Below are 22,383 nucleotides of genomic sequence, written 5' to 3'. Positions count from 1 at the left end.
AAACAAAAAAGTGTGGTTACCCAACACTGAAAAATAATGTACATTTCAGAATTATACATATAGGCCTTTTTTATATTAAAAAACGTTGTGATTTTTATGAAAAGTGCTGTTAGATACCTTTTACTCACACCCGAATACTTCTTTATCTTAGTTTCTTATGTTTGATAGACCCATATCATTGACTAGATGTTTTCATATTTTCTAACAGTTTTATTCAGTGAGAGTTTGCTGCAGTCATAAATTGTACAGATATAGTAATACACAGACTCACCAGCTAAAAAGTTACACACAGATTACACACTAAAACAAGAAGTTATTCCGTTTTGATGCTCTTTGATGCTTGTGTCACGATGTGCCTTCTGATGTCATGTAATGTGTTATCCAATCAGGGAGGGAGACAGGGTGTAATCCATGATAATCCCACATCCAGAAAGAGAGCAAGGGAGAAAGGGAAGAGACAGAGCAAAGCCCAGGATGGGGTTCGACATTAGGACAGGCCATAAGTAATCTCTGTAGACTATATATATATATATATATATATATATATATATATATACACATTTGTCATGCAGGACTCTATTGGATGGACAAAGATCAGAGAGAAGTTTATTCATATTACACCTCTCTTTTTGCTGCTCTTCTCTCATTGTGTCTTCAGATCTCATCTGACAGCTGTCAGCCTGTATCCTGAAACCTGGTTGTCACAGAGACGCTTCCCCTTAGGTATACCTGTGGGAGAGATGAGACCCTCACCTGGGTAGAGTTGGCAGGGCTGATAAAAAGGAGATCTCAGAAGGAGAGAAAGAGAGAGAGAGGATAGCTCCTTGTGAAGAAAGAAAAGGAGTGTAAATCATCTGAAGGATAAGAGAGAGAAGATCTGGATGGAAGTGGAATAAAACTTCTGAGGTAGGAGGTTTACTGCCAAAGAAGATAAAAAAAAATTGAAGTGATTCTCCAGGATCTTTCTTGAACAAATGCTGCTGTTATCTGTTCAACCTGTGGGATCTGTATCTGCAGGATGGGATTTGATCTGGAGAGGTTCGTGGGCTATGTGAATGAAGGACTGCTGTGCTGTGTGTGTCGGGACGTGTTGGAGCGTCCTCTTCAGGCACCCTGTGAACATGCCTTCTGCAGCGCCTGCATCAGCAGCTGGCTGGTCCATCACCACTCCTGTCCTGAGGACAGACTGGCCCTGGACGTGGGCAGTCTCAAACCTCTATACAGGTCCGTCCGTCTCCATCGCTCTTGTTTTTCTTTGCTTTCCTCTGTGTTATTACTCCATCATCCTTTCTCTGTGATGCCAGGTATATGCGTAATGACCTCAGCCGCCTGCAGATTCGTTGCGTGAATGCAGCTCAGGGATGTGAGATGGTCTGCTCACTGGAGAGCCTGCACACTCACGAAGATGAGTGTGAGTTTGCCTACGTATCCTGCTCCAACACAGGTAATAAAGCCACACTGTACCAGGTTCTACACATATTTCACTCCCTGTGTTGATCACAATGCATATATTGGACAAGAGATAATATTGACAGTTTTAAATTTGATAAAACATGAAAAATGTAGATAATTTATATCCACCTTAATATCACTATCACCCTGATGTCTCTAAGTTAATGTTGGATTGTGTATGTTGTTTGTTCAATTAATACTGCAGGCAGAAGTTGGCTTTCTGATAAACCTGGTACTCATATATTGCATTTTTAAAACATGTTTATAACAGTGAATGTGTCCTTTAGATAAATACATTGGGGGGCGGTTAAGGAGAAAATGACGGTGGCCCAGAAGGGCCACAGAACATAACACACTAACAAAAGTCACAATGGAAAAGATTTTAGGGCCAAAAAAAAAAGTGTTCATATTGTGTAAAATGTGGTATCAGTGAACAGATTTTATTCCCCTGAGTCCGAATATGTGCTTAGTTTCAGATAGAGTCTGAAATGGGCTCGCTGGAGGCCCCGGAAGGTCGGTACGGAGTATTTTGTTTTGAAAATAATCCCCCCCCCCCCCCCTTTTTCCGTTGTGACTTTTGTTGCCATGTTGTGTTGTGTGGCCCTTTTGGGCCACCGTAGAAAATTAGTGGGTAACACTTTACCTGAAGTTGTATACTGTACATAAGGCTGACATTACGCTGTCATTATCTGTCATTAGCATGAATAAGGTGTCACGAAGGCTGTCATTATGTGTCATTTGCAAAATGATGACACCTTTGGCTAAATTATGACACCTTTGGAGCTATATGTTGGCATTTTTTGTGTTAGGTGGAGGGATCTAGTGGGGATAGGGTTAGGTAGGGATAGACATAGGGTTAGAGTAATGAACGACACCTTATTCATGCTAATGATCAGGTGTTGTGTCTTACGTTTAAAACTTCAAGTAAAGTGTTACCAATTAGTGTAATGAGAGTATTTGAATAATAATAATTAAAAAATGCATAAACATACAATCACGTAGTTGCCCCTATGTGTGAGGTTATAGTTTAAGTATAAACTGAGTCATCGTCTCTAAAAACACTTGAGTTTCCATTTTGGCACATTAGTAAAACTTCTGTCACAGTAGCTCATCCTCAGAGTGATCATATGAATGATTTGTCTTCAGTCTGATACAAAGGTAATGTGACACCTCTGTGTTGCACAGCAACAGGTGGCTGTCTTGTCATGGCGACCCAAAAACTGAATGCACCTTTGGGACCCAGAGGTCCCACAGTCCCCACACAGGGTGCACTCAGGGTCAACTTTCCATCACACTTTAAGAGAACCTTAAAAATATGCAATTTACTGTAGTGTTAGTGTGTCTCTGAGCTCATAGTGTGTGTGTGACCTGTCGTTTGCAGGCGGTGAATACGTGTGTTACTACTGTGGTAGGTACAGTGTGTGTGTGTGTGTGTGCAGTGTTACCTGCTTGTCTGTTTCTAAGTGATTGCTGTGATCTTCTTAATGCTACTGGTTATGCAGTGATATAAAAGGCCTATATGTATATTAGTCACACATTTCATTATGATACGTTAAACTACAATCACAATAAAACAAATAATGAGCAAAATGAATTTAAACATTGTTCAAAGGGTTTCTTTTTTAAATAGGATAATTAAAATATTTCAGAAACTACTGTTTTCATGTTTTTTCCCCCCCCACGAACAACAATCGCTAGGATTTCCTAAAAGTGGTCTGAATAAGGGGGGTATCAGTGCCGATGGCAGAGAGGGATGGCCAAACAAACTAGTTTTCGATAATAGAAAGGCAAAAGTAACTGAAACAGGGTTTGATGAGTCCCAAACATTCACAGTAGCAGAGTTGGAATTCTGGGTAAATGGATTTAATCGATCATGTCTTATCTCAACAGTTCACATTCTTCCCACCTTTTTAGTTTCAAAAGAGCTGCTCTTGCACAGCTGACAAAATAACAATAATACATAATACAATTATAGTGCAAATGTTAAAGTGCTTCAAAGCACTGCAGAGAAATTAAGATAAATTCAACCATTGCAGTAAACACACAATAAGTGTTTTTGCTGATGATCCTATTATGATTATTTTGTTAGAATATTATGATGCCAATCCCCAGCAGGATAATGTTTTGTTTCAGAATACTTCAAGAACCTCTAATGGCCCCTCTGGTGTTTTGTGGATTGTAATTGTAGCGGATATTGTGTTCCAAATGCAATGATGCTTTAATATCAACATGGATTGAAATATCCTAGAAAGGTTTCCATTGTTGAATAAAGACCACGAATGGAATTCTGAAGAAAAAAATCCTGGTCCAAACTGAAAGATGTAGCTAATAAGTTGAAGCTTCAGCAAAATAGCTGCAGTCATCAGACTGTTGGCTGTGATAGGAATAGAAGTCATGCATGTCCACTGAAAAGCTCCACTGTCAGTAATAATCAGTAAAACCTTTTTTTTTTTTTTTTTTTTTTTAAATTAAAGGTCTAATGTCGTTGCAGCACCAGTTTGAAAACCTGAATAACTTCTTTTCTCAAACTTCTCACTTTTTCTATTAAAACAACTATTTGTTCAATGATTCATTGCCTGTGTGCGTGTATAGGTAGATGTGAAACTGCTATCTGTGTCCTCAGGATGTCCTGTGCAGGTAGAGAGGCGGGGCTTAGAGGCTCACCTGTCAGAGTGTAACTTCCGCAGCAGAGAGTGTCCCAACGGTTGTGGTCACATCCTGCTCACCATCGACCAGTCACAGCATAACTGTGTAGCAGAGCTGCGCACAGAGGTGGAGATGCTCAGGTACGTCTATCAGGAGTGATTACGGTCACGTCCCACCTGAGGTCATAACTCTTACTGAATGTTTGCTCCATAGGGCAGAGATGCTGTGTAAGGTGGAGGAGGTGAGACGGGAGATGGAGTCCAGGTTGGACTCTCAGAGGAGACATATGGTGCAGAAAGAGTCTCTGCTGAGGAACGAGGTGGAGGAGCTGAAGGTGAGCTGTCGCTCGTTTTTAACTGGAGAAACATTTACAATGAGATTGCCTTAAGTATTTTTATGTGTGTTGCATTAAATATAATTATTGACGTCCACATAATCAGTTTGCTGCTGCTGAGCCATAAGACTTTGACACAAAGTCTAATTTTGAGGAGAGATATTGAAATAAAAAGAAAACTAAACCTAAAAACACCAAAAATTCTGTGTCTAAACAAAAACAAAGTAAAGTACAACTCTCAAATTAGTTTAAAATGTGTTTAAACTCTCAAAGTTGTCTAATTTTATTTCATTTTGAAGAGTGGTTAATGTTAACGATGCAGAATAAGATAGTTTCATCCACATTGCTCAGAAGCTGAAACTGATCTGTGACATATAAATTAAGTAATTCAAGGAGAAATCTACTAATAAACATAATAAAGAACGTTTTAACACTGAGTGTGTTAAATGATGAGTACAGAAACTTACCATCAGTTATCACATTTATAGTGCCATAACAAACAGGGATAATAACAGCATAATCCAGGCAAAGTAACAGTGTGTGTTGTATAAATCAGGGGTTCTCAACTGGTCTCACTCTGGGACCCACATTTTGCTACGTTCATTAAATCGCGACCCACTTTTTTTTTTTTTAGAATTCAACCAACCAATATTTAGTTTTTCAAAAACACACATAATCTTTTTTGAAACATACATCTATATGTTTTCCTGTGCAACATTAATGTCAAAAGAAATGCTTCTTTCAAAATAAAAGACAAGTCCAACATGAAAGACATTAAGTATTTATTTTTGACCAGCTGTCCGCGACCCACCCAGTACAGGTCAGTGACCCACTTTTGGGTCCCGACCCACCAGTTGAGAATCGCTGGTATAAATCACTGGTGTCAGAACATGCGGCCTGTGGGACAAAAACTATTCTACCATGGGGTCCAATCCGGCCTGACAGGTGAATATGACAAAGTATTAGAATAAAATGCAAAGTTTTAACTTGTACTGTAAGAATAACAAGTACAACATAACATTCTTTTACAACACATAAGTTTCAGTGAGGGTAGGGGCGACGCAATGTTTTTGTTGTATATAAGATTTTGTTGTTAATCTTTCTTGCCTAGGTAGATAAATGAAGGGAAAAAGTCCTCTCTGGTCTGCATAATATTGTTGAATTTGTGATTTGTTGTGATAAAATAGTTTAGTCTTTGCACTAAAACAAAGACATACATGTAGTTTTATTTAAGAAACATTATATTCCAGTTCTGGCCCTCAAAAGATCACATTTCACTGTATAAAGCCCCTGAGGTAAAATGAGTTTGACAGCCCAGGTGTAAATTATTTTAATATCATGTTTCACTGAGTTCCTTTTTAGGTACCGGTAATATAAAGAACATTGGGCTAGACTAGTCAGTATGAAAAAAAACTATAACGTTTTTATTGATTAATATTATACCAAATGCCTTCCTGGCATGTTTGTCCAGGGGTCATCTGCACTCATACTTTCATCGTTTAATATCTGTCTCTTTGCACTATGACTGAATAAAGTAGGCATAAAGTTGCTTGCAGTTGTAGAAACAGGCGGGTATAATTTCTGCATCTGATGTTTTTCCATCTGCAGGGCCAGTTGTCCCGTGTGATGTGTGACATACGTGCCCTGTTAGGAGCCGAGCGACTGAGGAGGCAGGAGGTGGTGGAGGCCGAGCTGGAGAAGAGAGAATTGCTGGAGCTGCTGCGAGAGCTCAGGAACGCACCACCAGAGGCCTCGCATCTGCCCCTGCATTCAGCTCAGGCTACACACGCCTCAGGTCCACCATCATCACCGCTGCTGGGAGAGGGGCCACGCAAGGGAAGCACCCGGAGTCTAACGCTAGACTGCCTCAAGAGGAAGAGTCGGGAAGTGACCGTTATCTGATGGAGCTGCAGCCAGGGATCAGCCCGGCAACCATTGTCCCTTTTTTCTATTTAAAATCTATGACTACGTAGCAATTCTTTACGAGAGTACAGAAATTTGGATAAAAACACAAAACATCTAAGATATAAGACAAACCATGCACTGAGAAGAAAAGAAAGGTTTATTAATTTAGACGCAGAGGGGGGAGAAACTCCAATATTCTGGACATTTGTATGTCTGATTGGTTAATGCTTCTCAAATTTTAATTTCCATTAAAGAGTTTTCAAACTAGAAGAACTGCCTCTCATCTATGTTATATTGATCTTTAGATCTATCCAAACTTAACTCACTGTTAAGTAGAATGTGGTAATCGCTTCCTTGTTGCTAATGGCAACCTGATTATTCTGATCTTCCGAAGAGTTTTCATGTAACTGCACTGATTAAATAGTTAAATAGCTTTACCAGTTTACCCCACATTATGTTCTTTCTTCTTTAGTTTTATTTTCACACCTATCACAGATAGAATGATATTATGGAGTACTAAACGTAGTCTAAAAATGAACAAAGTGTCCAGTGAAGTCCATGTCTTATTGGCAACTATTAACTTTATTTTCCAAATAAAACTTATAATACAAAACACACCAACACAGTTTAAACGTAAATGTGACATTATCATACCACTGTGTTTCCAGGGAGGCGGGGTATGCATCGTCCCAATTGGTCCATTTGTCGCCACAATGGGCTGCAGTCATTGTCCAGGTGCCTTTACCTGGTGAAGGAGCGAACGTGTCTGCCCCGCCCACCCCCGCTCCCACCACCACCGCTGAATTTGCTTCCCTGCGAGCCTCTCCCTCCTCCTCCTCCAGCTACGTTGCCACCGCCTCCTCCGCTAAGCCACGACAGCCCAGCACCTCCTCGGCCTCGTGGCAACCGGTCCCGAGGAGCCAGTCTGTACACACCTGGTAGAGAAAGGCACATGTGTGAAATATTTAGCTAAGAGGGCTGAAAAATAAATAGAAATAATGCATAAGGCACATACCTGCAGCGGGTTGTCGAGAGGGAAGGGGGCCTCGGGCAAAGTTGCTTTGGCCTCCACGAGGTTCGCTGTAGGTTCCTCTGTGGGTGACTGTGGGAACCTGCCCACTCCACGATGAACCACGGCCTCCTTCTCTACGGGGGTAGTTACCTTCAGAAGATGAAAAGTAAATTTATCACCCCCAACTCACCAAATACACACATGTTTTAGTCTGTTTTAAATAGAAAGTATAACGCTAAGAAACGTCTCCGTCTACATGTACCGTGTTTTCTCAGAGAGACGTGGTCATGTGAACATGTACGTCACGTTCTGGAAATTGCGGAAAAAGTGTTTCCATAGCAATTTGAAATACCTCCTAATTAAAACGTAAAAACTTTATAGTGATATTTGAGTGTTTTTTCTAAATTCAGGTGTTTCCATTACCAGTTTTTATTGCAGTCCTATTTAAATTTTGCGCATTTCCAAGGGTAATAGAAACGCAGCTAATGACTCCCTGTTAGAGGAAGCTGGGCTGCTGGTTATGCGTACCTGACAGTAAAACACCTTTAGGTTGAAGTGGTGTGAAGAAGCGAGTCTGGCTGTGGAAGGTGGCTCTGCCTCTGTTCCCAGTAAAAAGTCCTCTGGTTGGGGGTTTGGGGGCGCTCTTTGGAGGACGCTTAGGGGGCAAAAGCCCAAGAGGAGTTGTGATGTCTTTGAACTCTGCTGCCACAAAGTCATCCACATGCATACTGGGCGGACGTGAAGTGTTCTGTTTGCGTTGACGGAAGATGTCATGGGGCCGGCACAGATTCTGCCCGAAACCTCCTCGACCTCCGCGTCCCCGTGGAGCAGCCATGATGTGGGCTCGTTTAGCCGGCTCAATGTAGTCGGATTTCCCACTGTGGAGACAAACAAAGCTCAGACCTCAGTAACTACATCAAAACTTTAAAAATAGATAGAAAACAAAAAAATAAGACAAGTGGAGCAGCACCTGGATGTGATGAAGGTCTCGTGTTTGTGTTTGCCGAGTCGAAAACCTTTGGGTGCTTTAGTGTGACCAGGAGAAGACGGCTCAGACAGGAAGGAGCGCTCCAGCTCAGCTTTTAGGTCCAGTTCTGGACAACATTCCTGGGCCAAACCCACCAGGTCCACCTTCACCTGACACACAGATAGGAAAGACTGGTGTAAGGAAAACAAAGTACAGTGCAAATAGGAAAATATGTACGGGACTTTCAGATTGTCTCACGATAAAAGGACAATTTTTTGGCTAAAACATGTTTTATTCAGTGTTGGGTTATTTTCCAACAATGCAACGCTTCTTCAAAGACAAACAATATAAAAAAGAAGACATTTAATAAGTAGCAGCATAATTAATGTGTATGAAATGGGCTAATATATGCTAATATTTGCAATGAGATTTTCTAATATTTATTTTAAAATACTTGCCATATCAATGTCTCCTTCAATGTCTTCAGTTTGGAAAGGAGAAAACCACAGAGCCTTCAGCTGCTCATCCAAAGCTTCTGACAGAATAAACACCGTCCTGTAGAAAAAAGACACAGACACACAATCAATACAAGATACAATGAAAGACTTATCTTGCTGCAACATCAGCCATAAAACATAGAAAGCATACAAATAGAAAAACATAAAATAGATTTTTTGTCTCTAAAAATCTAGATGCGTGACCTGTGATTAAATTGTGCCCCGAGAGCTTCAGGTGTGGGCAGAGTGGGCTCAGCGTCGGCTGCAGGAGGCGCGTCTGTAGCCGTCTCCAACGTCTGCCGCAGGACAATCACATTGTCCAACATGGTTTCCAGGGAATCATCTTCTTTGCACAGTTTCTAAAGTCATACAATCATTCAATTATACAGTTATACAGAAATGTATCTGGTTTTCAAAACAAAACTTATTATTACTGCGATCTGCTTTTCTAAAGCAGGAAGTGGGTGGGACTCAGACTCCTCCCACTGCAGAAGAGCCTTCATCTCAGCACCCGTCAGCAGTCGTGGAGAAGGAAACGTGGACTCCTCAGTAGAACCCTGGCCCTCCTCAAGACACTGGATGAAAGAAAAGAAGAGGAGTAAAGATCAAACTATCGCACATTAGCAGCAATTCACTCATAAACAAGTCAAGCAGATTGTTTTTTCTCCTTTATGTAGACTTGACCACATTTTATCCATTAACTTGAAGTAGATAGAAAAAGTTTCTAATGGCTAAAACCTCTGCCAAAGCAGTTATTGTATCTCAAAGTTAACTCCCCAATAAATTAATAATATTAAATACAAAAACTAAAAGTATTTCAAAATCCCACACACTTAACACCTGTTTTCCATTTGTGTAGAAAACAGGAAAACAAATAATAAAAATCATGCACAATTGTTGCATAATTGTCCACATGGAATGTTAAAATGACTTACCAGTGGCTCCGTGTTGAAAATCTGCCTCAGGAAATCTAGAAGAGCTGATATCAGGTCAGCAGAATCCTTATTAAAGGCAGCCACCAACCTCTTCAGCAGTGAGAATAGTCCTGCACCGTGCTTCTTCAAAGCCCTGAAACATTGATACACCCTGGATAAGAACTTACAGGGAGGCAATGGTGAGCTAAAGATAGATTAATGGGATATTTCTATTCACATTTTGAGGTGGTATAGTCCATAGTCATGTTCTGTGAGGAAAGTCAAAGTCCTGATGCTGGTGAGGAGAAGAGGAATGCTGCATTCTGCATTCCCTAAAACCTCCAGTAGGGAATTGCACACCAAAGACATCATCTCTCGGCCTGGAAGTGCATTTGCCAGCAGTTCGACCTCTGACACGCAGCTCTCACCGGAAGAAGACACCAACAGCGAAATATCCTGAAGGAGAAAAACAATAAAATGTCTTTCTCCAAAATGTTTTCATCTTTTTTTTTCCACACATAATGCATGTGTACATTATTATTTACCTGGTCACACAATGACTGTAGTATCGTTCCCACGAGTATGCTGCATTGCTGCCGCTGTAAGGAGTGATCCGTCGGTGGGGTCAACACAGACAAAAGCAGCGGGAACAAGTCCACCATTTGTTCGTCTCCAGCAACTAAACCAGACAGCAAGTGAAGTGTAGCACTCTTACAAGCTCTTTGAGACACCAGAGCATCCAACAGTGAGAGCAGATGCAATGCCTGGCCCCAGCACACAGCTTTACCCTCTGCCCTGCGCTCGGAAAATAGCTAGAAGTTAGAAACACAAGACGTTTGGCGAAGCTTAGTGTGTGTGTTTTGTCCACTCACGACTGCAGCTCCTCCTGCAGTAGCTCCAACAGGGTCTTCATGATGAGCGTAGCGGTTGGAGAGGACAGGTCGGCCAGCTGGACACACACTCTCCTCAGAATGGACAGCAGTGGAGGGCAGCTGGTGAAGCACACGCAGCTCAGCGCCTCAGAAAACATTTTCCACTGCGCCCGTACGTGCATGCTCCACAGCTTTCTGGTGTTTAGAGCCACAGCCACGTCTTGGACTGATATTACCTGTTGGAAAAAACAGACAGCATTGTTTCAGGCACAAGCACCAGAGCATGAATATGATGAAGCCCCACAACACACAAATAACAATATAAACATTCATAAAAAATGATAAGATTATCAATATGACAAAATTATATATATAATATTTCATAAAAAGGGCATCATCGGGCAAGGTTTGCCTGAATATTATGATGAAAATAAAAATATAAATACTTTAAAACCTCATACGGCACTATAATATAATTAAAATAGGGCAGAAAATAAATTTGAATAGATGTAAAGTAATGTAATTTTTTTTCAAAACAGCAGTCATGGCCAGACAGTTGCACTACATGATATTTTGACACTTTGAATAACAATAAATTACAGAAATAATTGAGTAAGCAACATTGGAAAAAAAAAAATTAAATCAAAGTGAGTGCATATATACTAAGTTACTACCATAGTTGGGATATTTTTATGCATTTAAACCTTTTTTTAACAAAAAGAAATTAAGCTGGACAGAATATTTAGATGTCACGTCATTGACTCATACATCTGTTTAGTTTGGTATTCTGGTGGTAATAATAATAATAATAATAATAATAATAATAATAATAATAATAATAATAATAATAAAAACTTCCTCAAACAAATTTCTGTGACATCATGAAAAAACACTTTTGGAAAATGTTTGTATAAAAAAAGAGACAAAGGCTAATTATTAGTTCACTTGTTAGACCTGCATTTCTCACCTTTTTCTCTGCTGTTTTTGTTTTTTCAAACACTCTGTGATTCAACTAAAGGATCCCAAACTATTTTAATAAAAACCACTGCATGCAAATCTTGCTGTAGATTAAATTAAGCTTGAAACTATTCACAAAAGTATTTCCGTGAGTGCTTTTTCCATATCAGGATACTGATATAACTTATGACTGATATCGCCCCATTTATTTTCACTAAAAAATATGAGAAGCAGAAATGTGAGAATACAGCTTTAATGTAAAAGGAAAGTCACCTGAGTACTCTGCATGGGCAGAGGAAGCGGCAGCAGTTCAGACAGCAGCGTCAGTCCAGAAAACAGACCTTCAGGCACTTTCAGCAGTGAGCTCAAAACTTCCTTTAGCATCAGTGACCATGTGTTACTGGCTAGTGTTTCCTCTGTGTGAGTCACCTGTAGCAGACACAAAAATAGCAATAAATGAAACCACTCTTTTGAAAACGCATCTACATTCTCATTCATCCACACACCTCTTCACTGACGCCTTGTGTGAAGGTAAGCAGCACGTCCACAATGAGGGCCTGCACTCTGGTCTCCTCGCTGTCTAGACGTCCAGACGCGGGGATGGAGCACACCATCATGTGAAGCATCACCAACACATTGGCCACTCGAGTGTCCCTGAACTGGAAAGCTCCCCCACGGAGCAGCTCTGTCAGCATGGTGCGCAGCAGCCTCAGTGTGCTGATACAAATGCTGAGGATCATGCAGCGTTGGGGCGTCGGGCCCATGTGTCCGTGAAGGCGCCACGGCTGCAGCAGCACGCTGCATAGTTTTTGCAAAACGCGCACACACGTGTCCAAACCTTCGCACGAAAACATCTGAACAGCAGCGAGACTCCACTTCAGATCCCTCTGCTGGCCTGCAGGACACGGGAAGACGGAATACAACAGCTGTGGCATCAACAGTTTAAAAAATGGCCATGAGTTAAAGTGCTAATAATAAAACTAAAACTTTCACTAAATAGAGCAAACAGGAATATTTTACGTTGTAACTTGTGATTGCTGCGTGGGTTTACCTTCTACAGGAGGAGGTGGGCAGGCCATGTGGCAAAGGACCCTCAATGAAGTCACGACCCCTGTTCCCTCTACAGTCAACACGTTCTCTACATTCTGGTGAAAGAAAACTACTCTTAAACCAACATACAAAAGACTTGTATAATTTGCAGTAAATTCAATAAATTCAGACTTTTCAAATTTAGGTTTGGCATTCATGTGTAGGACTTCAGGATGATAAAACTGGGCGTGTGACCTCTGAGCACCCCCTAATGTTTGTAGTTATTGTGTTAGAGAAGAATGCATTTGTGTTGTTTGTTTAAGGTACGAAAAGCTTGTCTGACGCGATGGGAATGCCATGCATGAAGGAAATCAAATCCCATCATTCATGTAACTCATTGTTACAATTTGTAGATTACATTCGTGATATTTTTTCCCATAAACCAATTCAACATTTGTATTTCATCACTGGAAGTTCTTCCTGCATCAAAACAAATCTTAACTTTGTTTTAAAAATGTAAATTAAAATCCAATTCTTTTGATCAATTAGCCATTGACATTATGATCATGTGCCTAATTTGACCCATTCAAGGCATTGGCTCCCCTAGATCTCAAAGGGTGTACAATGGTATCTTCATAAAGGGATTTAGGCCTGTGGGGTTTTGTAGTCATTAACTAATTGCTACATTTCTCAAACCATTATCAAAACTTGCCTCATTTATATACCCGATGCTGTTTTTCCAAGCTACCCAAAATCCTGTGCAGGTCTGATGCACAGACACCTTGTGCAGTTTAGAGAGCACTTGCATTATTGAGTAGCTTAAAGCTATGCACCCGATAACAAGATTGATCACTGTTTCACCTGTTTGATGTAGTCAATGAGAGCAGGACTGCTGCCGATCTCAAAGCGGAGCTTATCCAGAGGCTCCAGCCATTTGTTGAGCTCTGAAAAATATAGTCAGACATGCAATCTTTAAAAAAAAAAAGAAAAAAGCTACATTTATTCTTATTATCAGTATGAGTTAGTGAATTATATAATGCTCACCTTGCAACTTTGCATTGGTGTCATCTGCCTTTGCTAATGCCAGCAGTGGAGCAGCATAATGTTCCATCATTCTAAGATCATTAGAGGTCTGCACCACTAGTAGGACCAGCATACAGGCGTAATTGTACGTCACAGCTTTCCGCGCTTTAGCCTCCCTAAACGAGATTGGAAAAAACTAATGAAACAAGTCTGAAATCTAAGCCCAGAAACAAAGTAGGAGGGAGAGCCAGCTTTACCCAAGTCCATCCTTGCCGTGGTGCTGAAGCAGAGTGACCAGGCAGGACAAGTTGTTGTCCTGACTGAAAACATGGGCCACAGCACTGCGTCCTGTCTGTGTAAAGGTCATCAGGTACACAGTGTTTAAAATTCCCAGGATCTCTGCGTTGTCACCTTCTTCTAAGCCTGCACTGCCATCTCCTCCAGCTGCCACGTGGCTCATGAGCTCAGAGACCCCCTGCAGGGCATGGAGCGCCTGTATCAGCCATACACCGAAGCCCTCCTCACCAAACGATGGCCCGGCGAGACCACTTTCTCCTCCCGTGTACGTGCTTTCCTCTGCCTCAGCTTCAGTCACTGATGCCAGGACACGGAGCAGCAGGTTGGTTGGTGTGGGTTGCGCGAGAAGGAAAAGTAAACCCGACTGCGTGAGTGACAGGAAGTGCAGGAGCTCTCGGACAGCTTGGATGACGCCTGGATGACCGGCTGCTGCGGCCGCTGACAGCACCACAGTAGTGCTTTCAAGTAAGCGTTTTGCATGCATGTACCTGAAAAAAGAAACAAACAAAGAAAAACACAATTACCATCTTTATCTCTACAGCAGAGCTATTAATTTACACTTTGCTGGGCACACACATCACATCAGTATTTAAAGCAATGGTTCCCAACATTACTTGTAGTTTATTGTAAGTTTAGCTGAGACAATGCACACTCACAAACCCTAGAGTCTGTCTGAGCATCTGCGTCTGGGTCCAAGCCTTTCTATTTCAGTGTGTTGTGACAGAATGAATATCTGTTAAAGTTTATGTTGGCTTACTGAGTAGCTTTTTTTTTTTTTTTTTTTTTTTTTTAAGGTTGACCAAAAAATGCAGGGCAGATTCATGCACATTTTTGGTGAATCCAAAGTGTTGTGATTTTTTATTTAAGAAGCACACCTAAAACTTAATGGTGCATTTGAGGTCAAACTGGTCCATATTTGGCCCCTGAACATTTTTTTTCCTCAGCTTTTTGTGATGGACCTTGAGCTGTGCCACTACTGGGTTAATGCTGTACCACATTTGGGCTGTTGTCCAACATTTCAAAAGCACTCTCCATCAATGTCCTGTACAAGGTGTGCGACTGTGTGTGTACCTGTACAGCGTGGGGTATGGATTGTCCCTCTCCTGTGGTCCTGTTATTCTGGAGGTGGTGGGGAAGGCTTTCCCAGGTGGCTGCACCATGCAGTGAGGGGCCGTCTCTAGCAGGTGATGGAGCTCCTCCAAAACCTCCGCCAACCTATCAAGTTCAGCCTCACTCACTGGGGGGGAATGAAGAGGGGTGTCCTCCTCCATTGGGATATCAGTGTCCTCCATTTCTTCCTGTGAACAATAGAGGAAACATTCAAACTTAAAAACCATCAGGGGTGTGTGTATGTGAACAAAATTTGGTCTGAGCTCGTCTTTACTGGTTGTTGTTCACTCCATGCTGCTGCTGTTTGCTGTAGATCCCCGAGGACCTCGTACATGTGGCTTTTCTGTAGTATGGCATTTCCAGCTGTTATAACCCTTACTGTTTCTTCACGCAGAAACAGCTGGACAAAACGCTGTAAAGCATATCAGATCAATGTCAGACCTATTCATCTTATCTATGTAATTACAAGGTTGTTCATTAGAGTAACCAGTGTAATGCCTTTGAGTGAGACGCTTGAGAATAGTAACAGAATTAGTCAAATTGATTTTCCTTTGCTGTTGAATTAATCGTGTTGCAATTGACAATGTCCTGCTTTTAGTGGCAAACATTAAAAAAAAAAAACATTCTCTGCCTTCTAACTCCAGAAAATAAGATAAATAACTGACAGTTATGTCAGCAGTACTTGTGTAACTAACCTGATAACCACTTTTCCCTGATTCTTCTGCATTTAGAAAAGCCTCAACACCAGGAGGCGCGCTGATTAAAGCATCCAGAGCCTTGAGGATACTCAGCTTTAGGGTGGAGGAGACGTGATCTGTATGGAGCAACTCTAGGAGCACATTCAGGGACCTTTCGCACAGCAATGCTGTGAGGCCCTCTGGACATTCGGCCAGGGATGAAGCCAACTTGGCCCCAGCTTTCAACTGCCTAAGGTTGAGGGCGATGGGCTGCGTTAGAGCCACGTCCATGCTGAGAGCCTGAAGAGTCCACTGGGCTAAAACTTTGACTAACTCCTTCATCTCTCCTTCGCTTTGCTTGCTTAATGACGCCAACCCTTTGTTAAGCAGTCCAGGTGCCTCTTCCAGAGCAGCGACCCAACGAGCATCTCTCTCATCAGCTACGCTACTGAGCAGTTCTTTAAGCTGAAAAACAACGTCAGCCTCCTCTCCACCTGCTACACCCTCGGCTTCACCAGTGTCCATAGCCTCGTCCACACTGGGCTTTTCAAATGGCGTTACACAGCAGGTCTTGTACGGAGGTGTGAAATAGAGCAGCGGTCTGAGTTCTCGTTCAAACGGATCATACTGGACAGGTGGGACAGACGCCAGATCTTCTGGAGTGTAGTCCATATCAAATGACGGTATTTTGAAGCTGCCGTTATCCAGGTCGTCCTCATCACTGGAAATCTGTTCATAACCATCGTCACCTAGAAGGGGAGGCAAAATTGAGTGAAGTGAGTTTACTGTGAAGAGAGAGTATTAAAATATTAAAAACATTTCAATTAGAAAATGTGTTTGAATGAGGAGGCCAGAAAGAACTCTATACTCCCTTTCTCAGATGAGACAATTTACAAACCAAGTCCAACATGGCAGCCTAACTCCAAACATGCAGGGTTATTTTGGCATGCATGATGTGGCTATAGCATTAGCATACACATAGCTATGGCCATGATGAGGCAGCCCATCGATCTCTCCAAAGAATATATTCAGGGTTAATTATAAGCCTTCAAACAAAAAAACAGGAGCTGCTTGTTGCGTTTCTGCATCATCCGATGCTTGCGGTGTCATGCCAGAGCACACACACTCCTCTACAGGGTCACTCTGTCCCAAATGGACTCTACTGCCACAGCCTCCTCTGGGCCACTGGATGTCCTTGAAGAAGGTTGGGTTTACAGTATCGAGGGGCTCGGGGCTTGAGTGTCCATTTGGGATTGTAGTCTGTCCTACTCTGACACTGGGACTCGCCCCTACCTTCCTCCATCTCCTCTTCCTCGTCCTCACCCTCATCTTCCTCCTCCTCCTCTTCTTCCTCTTCTGGCACACTCCCCTCGCTCCTTGCGTCTTCTTCCTCCTGCTCTTCCTCATCCCCCTCTTCCACCGGCTCAGCATCTGAATATGGCTCCTCAGCTGGCAGGGACCTTTCAGGGGACACGGCCTCTAGGTAGTCTCCCCGGTCCTCATAAGGCTCTTCCTTCACCACACCCACTGAAAGGAAACAACAAGTACAAAAATATATACTTCAAAAAACAGACTAGTTAGAGTTTATTTTAAGTAAATCAATGGTAATCTAACGTGTTAATCAAATGTTAAGTTTGGCGTGATAGAAACGTAGAACTCCCGAGCTTCCTGGTTAATGAAAGTTTAGTGTTAAACTATTCCGTGCTGGTGTATGGTTTAACTTATTATCCAGTGGGTTTCTACATAAAGCTTTTAAATCTAGTCATTTTCAACCTGTTGTTGGAACCTGCTCCTCCTCATCGTCATCTGGGGGTGGAGGTCCAGGAGGGGTGCGAGGCCCTCTTGGTGCTGGTCTGGGTGGGCTGCCATTGTACTGGTCATCATTTTCCCATTCTGAAAAAAACATTTGTCTTTTAAAAAGGTGCTTAACATTTTCTTTGAGTTTGATAACAGATGAGTTTCAGCTCTGTTTTACTCACCTTGTTTGGGGACCCTCTTGAGTCCGCTGGGCTGCTGAGGTGGTGGTGGCGGTGGAGGGGGAGGAGAGCCCTGGTCGTGTCCATGTGAGCGCTCTGCTGTGCCGTACACGGCCACAGTCAGACTCGTGTACCAGCCTCGCAGCACCAGGCCGTCAGTGTTGATCTGCATTCACAAACAAACTAAGTTGATCTCTTATTACCAAAAAACTAAAATAATATGGCTTATGAATAACTGTTTACCTTCCCACTGGGTCTGAACACAATGGACTTGTTCTCATCATACTCCAGACTGTGAAAAGAACAAAAATACACAGGAAGAATAATTTTTAAGAGAACAGATCAGCTTTCCACTGTGAGTTTACTCCAAGTTACTTCTAAGAGAAATCAAACTGTGCTCAGGGAAGAGTGTTTTTAACGTGACTTAAGCATGACTTTATCCCATCTTCTGGTCAACTGAGAACAGAGCAAGCACCTGCCAGTGTCCGTTATTGAATTTATAAATTGCTTTCAGGTTGACCAGTACCAGTGTTGCGAGAAAATTCTCACTCTGCACGAGTAAAATGTTCTTGCACTAAAGTAGGCACATGGGATTACTGCACAAGGAAAAGGAAGCTTCCATAACTTGTTGTTATAATGTATATTAACCATTTACAGTTTGTGAGCTAAAGATATTAATTATCAAGTGCATCTATTGGATCCTTTGTTGAGGGGAGTGTAGACTGTAAACAATTTGTCAAATTGTACAGGATTGTTGAAATGCTACTTTTTTTTGTACAGCTTTAGTCACCAATCTAAGTATTTGTAACTGTTAACTTCTGCAGTCATTGAATCACCAATGGTAAAATGTGATGTAGTAAAAAAACAAACAGAAAAAACTAAAGGATTGCCTGTTTGAATCCCACTCAATTTCCATTTGTAATTTTGTCTTTTGACAAGACATTTTATGCAAGTTAGCCTGTATAGATGAGAATGTATAAATGATCTCATAGCGACTGGTGGCTACTGATCCGTCCGACTGCCTCAGGCCAGCTGTGGCTAGGAATGTGGCTTATACAGTATTCACCGGTACGACCGCGGTTAAATGGAATAAGGATTAATAAGGGTTACTTCCTCTGAGAGGAGACAGGGGTTCAAAACATTCACACAAACAGATTGGAAACTACACACCTCCCACATTTTGCTGCACGGAGACAGTAACGGGTGTACCTGTCATATTTACAGTTTTCATTCTCACACAATAGGAGCATCAACAAGGTTCAATGTTTAATACTCCTGCTGTTTACACCTGTTCTTAATAATAAGTCCACCTATTTTCACTGATTCCTCTGCATTTCTATGTGACTTTCTGTGCACTGTGGGTGGGGCTGGATTTACAGGCGGGACGGGTTCCTCAACGCAAAAACAAAAGGAACCTGACTTTGGGTGGGAGCATCCTGGGTCGATAAAACAGGTCTGAGACACTACCCTGACTGGTTCTACAGGTGAGACGTACTTCTGCAGCTAAACCACTTTATAGATCTGACAAGGAAATACAAAGGAAAATGAAGAGAAATAAAAGAGAAACAAAACATAAGCAGTAAGAACCAATGTATTCTGACCTGCCCAGTCTGTGAAAGGTGGAGCTGTTGGGTTTGGTGACATTATTGAAGTACAACTCCAACTGAAAAGCATGAGGCGAAGTCTCACTGAAAAACAAATACAGACAACAGCATCAAAATTGAGCACTTTAGGTATAGAAGTTATAGTAATAACAAACTACTTTAAAAAGAACAGTAATACAAACTAATGCAACAATCTGTCACTACATTTATTGTCATTTAAAAAAAAAGTTACAAACAGAAAAACTACCTCATGTACAACCTGTTTAAAATGTGCATAATTTTAACAGTATTTGGGAATCTGACAGGCTTGGACAAAAATGTAAACGACTGAAAAACACAAGGTGCTTTCAGGGAAGATGAGAAACACTGAAATAATTTTTCAATCACATCATATTACACATTCTTTAGCCCACACTGTATTCAATTTGCTCAGTTACTGTAAGTTACATCACACATTACTAAACGATGTCTCGGTGGGAATTAGGACACTGTCAACAATGCAGTTAAGGTGTCAACTTCAGTTTATCATTCATACAGGTTTCTCCATATATCCTAGAGTGAAGAGCCTGTTGACGGATACATCTCAGGTATCCTCTGCAAACATATCTCCAGAGGCTAAATATCACTAACAGTCATAGAGCAGATTACTTTCCTGTAACACCAGATGACAAAATTCAGGATTTAACTTTGTAAGTTGGATTTTACAACCTGGCATCTGCTAATTACAGAGCACAAGTGCAAGAGACAGTCTCTTGTTTCTCTATGCTCTATGCCGCTTGCTTGCAAGTCAGGTGACCAGTTAAATTGCAGCTTTTGTAGTTGTTTTTTTTTTATTTTTATTTTCAGTATTTTACAGTGCATTAATACATACATACGTTACACATTTGTGTGTGTTGCTGTACATCTTGGTCGTAAAACAGTCATAACAAGATTGATCCATTTTAAATACAGTACAAGACCTCAATATTACTCTTTTTTTTTTTTTTTTTGGTTTTTTCCTTTTTTCCAAAACAAGGATGTGTAAAACCAAAATAAGAAGTGAAATTAAGAATAAAAATAGAATAAAAATAAAAATATACAGTTCTACACTTTTCTAGGGAGGCGTTCTGATAGTTTTATGGTGTTTCCGTTCCGACACTACAGGTAGGCTCACCGTTTTCTATCTCCAATGACGGAGACAACCTGTGTTATCCTTTGCTTATCATTTTACATGAAATTGCAAATGCACTTAATCGTTCAACCCGAATATGTCATGACAAACACAAAATGACTCAGACAGGCATGCTACAAACATAGCACGAATGTCTGACCTTAGCGTTAGGCACATAAAATCATTGTTATCCCTGCTCTGTTGGTGTGATGTAAGGCAAGGCAAATTTATTTGTATCACGTATTTCATACACAAGGAAACTCAATGCGCTTTACATGATCAAAAAGTGCAACAGAAAACATTTAAACAGCTTAAAAATCAAGTGCAAATACCCCTATGTAGCTGCTAATGTCAATATCAATTTTATTATTGAAAATGAAAATATTTACTGGGTGGGCCCATATGTATTATTTGTTGTCTTACAATGCAAATGCATGAAACTGGGTTCACTTTGATTACGGGTCAGATGGTATTTAAAATACTAGTATTTAAAAAAAAACACCAGTAAGTCGCTGTGAGGTAGATGTGATGTAAAGCTTGGCGACAATGACCAAATTACGGGACATAGCTCAATGTTCTTTCTCTAAATGGTGATAAAGAAAATAAATCTTTATATTTTTTCTCAAAAACATTTTTATCAGAAAAAGGATTCTGGGTTAAAATCACTGTTGTAAAATGCCACACAGACAATTTTATTAAACAGCTGCACATTATTATCATGTTGTGCCACATTTAGCTTTTTCACTGAAGAAGGACAGAATGTGTGAGTAAACTCTGTAGTGTGGCGTCTTTCTGGGGCAGATCTAGCAGTCTGTCCTAAAATAATCACTTTTTTAACCATAAAAAAGCTATTAAAATTTTTTTTATTGTTATAGGCGATACTGACTATTTCTATATTTTCTCAATTTGAAAACTCATTATATTGCAAATCTTGATATATCAGGAGGACTAACGTGATGTGGTTGGCTGAATCCATGTCTGGGTTGGGAAGCCAGAGGGATTTTTAATTGTGATGTTTTGATATTTTATCCATATCATTTCAGTGTCCTCTACTTTCTGATTAGGGGTGGATCTTCCTCTGAAGAATTATTTTTCTATTAATTACTTAACTAAAATAATACATTTACAAATTAGATGAGGTGTGTGTGTGTCCTACCCAAATGCCCTGCTGTCTGGCAGGTTGCTGTGTGCCTTCAACCCTGGAGGGATGACCCGCACCTCTGTGATCAGCACACCGCACGGAAATCGCACCACGTCTACGTTTGTCAACTAAAGAGCCAAACACAAACAAAGCATTTGGATTTAGTAATACATTTAATCACATATGATCAATCAGAACAGGATACTTCAGGGTTAGCATTAGCCCCCTGGTAGCTAACTGCCAAACAAACATCAGATGGAAGATAGACTCGTAATATAAGCAGATTTAAGTGCAGTAAATGTTGTTAATCACCTGTGCAGCTTCAATAAAAGTACAAACGGAAAATTGCGTGAAGACATAAAAACAGCAACAATACGACAGTTGCTAAAGTTAGCCTCGTTAGCACTGAAGTTAAATAGCGCGCTTTAAACACCTTCCATACAATAGTGGTGTGCGTTTTCAGCACAGGCACTGATATTGTAACTTACAGTGTGAGTGATAAGTGTCATGGAGTCATTACCTCTGCACTCTGATGTTTAAAGGTGTCCAGAAAGAGCAACTCAGTGGAAGCATCACCCGCCATGTCTATGCTTTCACCAGGACGGAAGTTACTCTGTGACAACACGAACACTTCCGGTGCAAAGTAAACACGAACGAAAACACGCGAACACAGTTTTATAAATTAAAGTTCCTGCCAAACTTTTTTTTTGTATAATTTTAAATTATTTTTGTATAATTTTAAATTATTTTTTTGTTTTATTGTTTAAGTTTCACTTTACCTTGAGCAGCTGATTTGAATGAGTCTTTTTTTAATTTTTAC

The 22,383-nt window shown here is 41.0% G+C and overlaps 2 protein-coding genes across 3 annotated transcripts; one reads left to right on the top strand and one right to left on the bottom strand.

Moving 5' to 3' along the window:
- Nucleotides 1–474: 474 nt before the first annotated feature.
- Nucleotides 475–6,554, top strand: rnf41l (ring finger protein 41, like). The gene is made up of 7 exons (XM_028470479.1): nt 475–479; nt 659–757; nt 1,018–1,224; nt 1,305–1,444; nt 4,076–4,238; nt 4,312–4,432; nt 6,041–6,554. The coding sequence occupies exons 1-7, from the start codon at nt 475–477 to the stop codon at nt 6,332–6,334; spliced, it is 1,029 nt and encodes a 342-aa protein (XP_028326280.1). The 3' UTR covers nt 6,335–6,554.
- virma (vir like m6A methyltransferase associated) lies at nt 5,834–22,184 on the bottom strand. Of its 2 annotated transcripts, none has more exons than XM_028470115.1 (27): nt 22,084–22,184; nt 21,579–21,691; nt 19,270–19,356; nt 17,912–17,960; nt 17,672–17,834; nt 17,466–17,585; nt 16,986–17,219; nt 15,711–16,441; nt 15,290–15,427; nt 14,977–15,203; nt 13,866–14,393; nt 13,630–13,784; nt 13,447–13,529; nt 12,608–12,701; nt 12,063–12,451; nt 11,830–11,985; nt 10,600–10,835; nt 10,273–10,522; nt 9,966–10,183; nt 9,749–9,881; nt 9,248–9,388; nt 9,018–9,172; nt 8,775–8,871; nt 8,320–8,486; nt 7,878–8,227; nt 7,353–7,499; nt 5,834–7,272 (listed from the first exon to the last, which is right to left on the bottom strand). In XM_028470115.1, the coding sequence occupies exons 1-27, from the start codon at nt 22,144–22,146 to the stop codon at nt 7,079–7,081; spliced, it is 5,418 nt and encodes a 1,805-aa protein (XP_028325916.1). In that variant the 5' UTR covers nt 22,147–22,184; the 3' UTR covers nt 5,834–7,078. The 2 variants fall into 2 exon arrangements, with proteins under 2 accessions (XP_028325916.1, XP_028325917.1); XM_028470116.1 differs by having other exon boundaries at nt 17,016–17,219.
- Nucleotides 22,185–22,383: the final 199 nt, after the last annotated feature.

Source organism: Gouania willdenowi, chromosome 16 (assembly GCF_900634775.1).
Source record: "Gouania willdenowi chromosome 16, fGouWil2.1, whole genome shotgun sequence".
Taxonomy (NCBI): domain Eukaryota; kingdom Metazoa; phylum Chordata; class Actinopteri; order Blenniiformes; family Gobiesocidae; genus Gouania; species Gouania willdenowi.
Note: the sequence above shows the minus strand (reverse complement) of the source record. Positions and strands in the feature narration are given on the sequence as shown.

Excerpts from the sequence above, each read along its gene's own strand:
- rnf41l (XM_028470479.1), top strand. Across the intron at positions 4,239-4,311 it reads ACAGAGGTGGAGATGCTCAG|GGCAGAGATGCTGTGTAAGG; the intron begins GTACGTCTATCA and ends TTTGCTCCATAG. Across the intron at positions 4,433-6,040 it reads ACGAGGTGGAGGAGCTGAAG|GGCCAGTTGTCCCGTGTGAT; the intron begins GTGAGCTGTCGC and ends TTCCATCTGCAG.
- virma (XM_028470115.1), bottom strand. The coding sequence starts at position 22,146 with ATGGCGGGTGATGCTTCCACTGAGTTGCTCTTTCTGGACACCTTTAAA. Across the intron at positions 19,357-21,578 it reads CCAGACAGCAGGGCATTTGG|TGAGACTTCGCCTCATGCTT; the intron begins GTAGGACACACA and ends TTTGTTTTTCAG. Across the intron at positions 10,523-10,599 it reads CTGCAGGAGGAGCTGCAGTC|GGCAGAGGGTAAAGCTGTGT; the intron begins GTGAGTGGACAA and ends TTCCGAGCGCAG.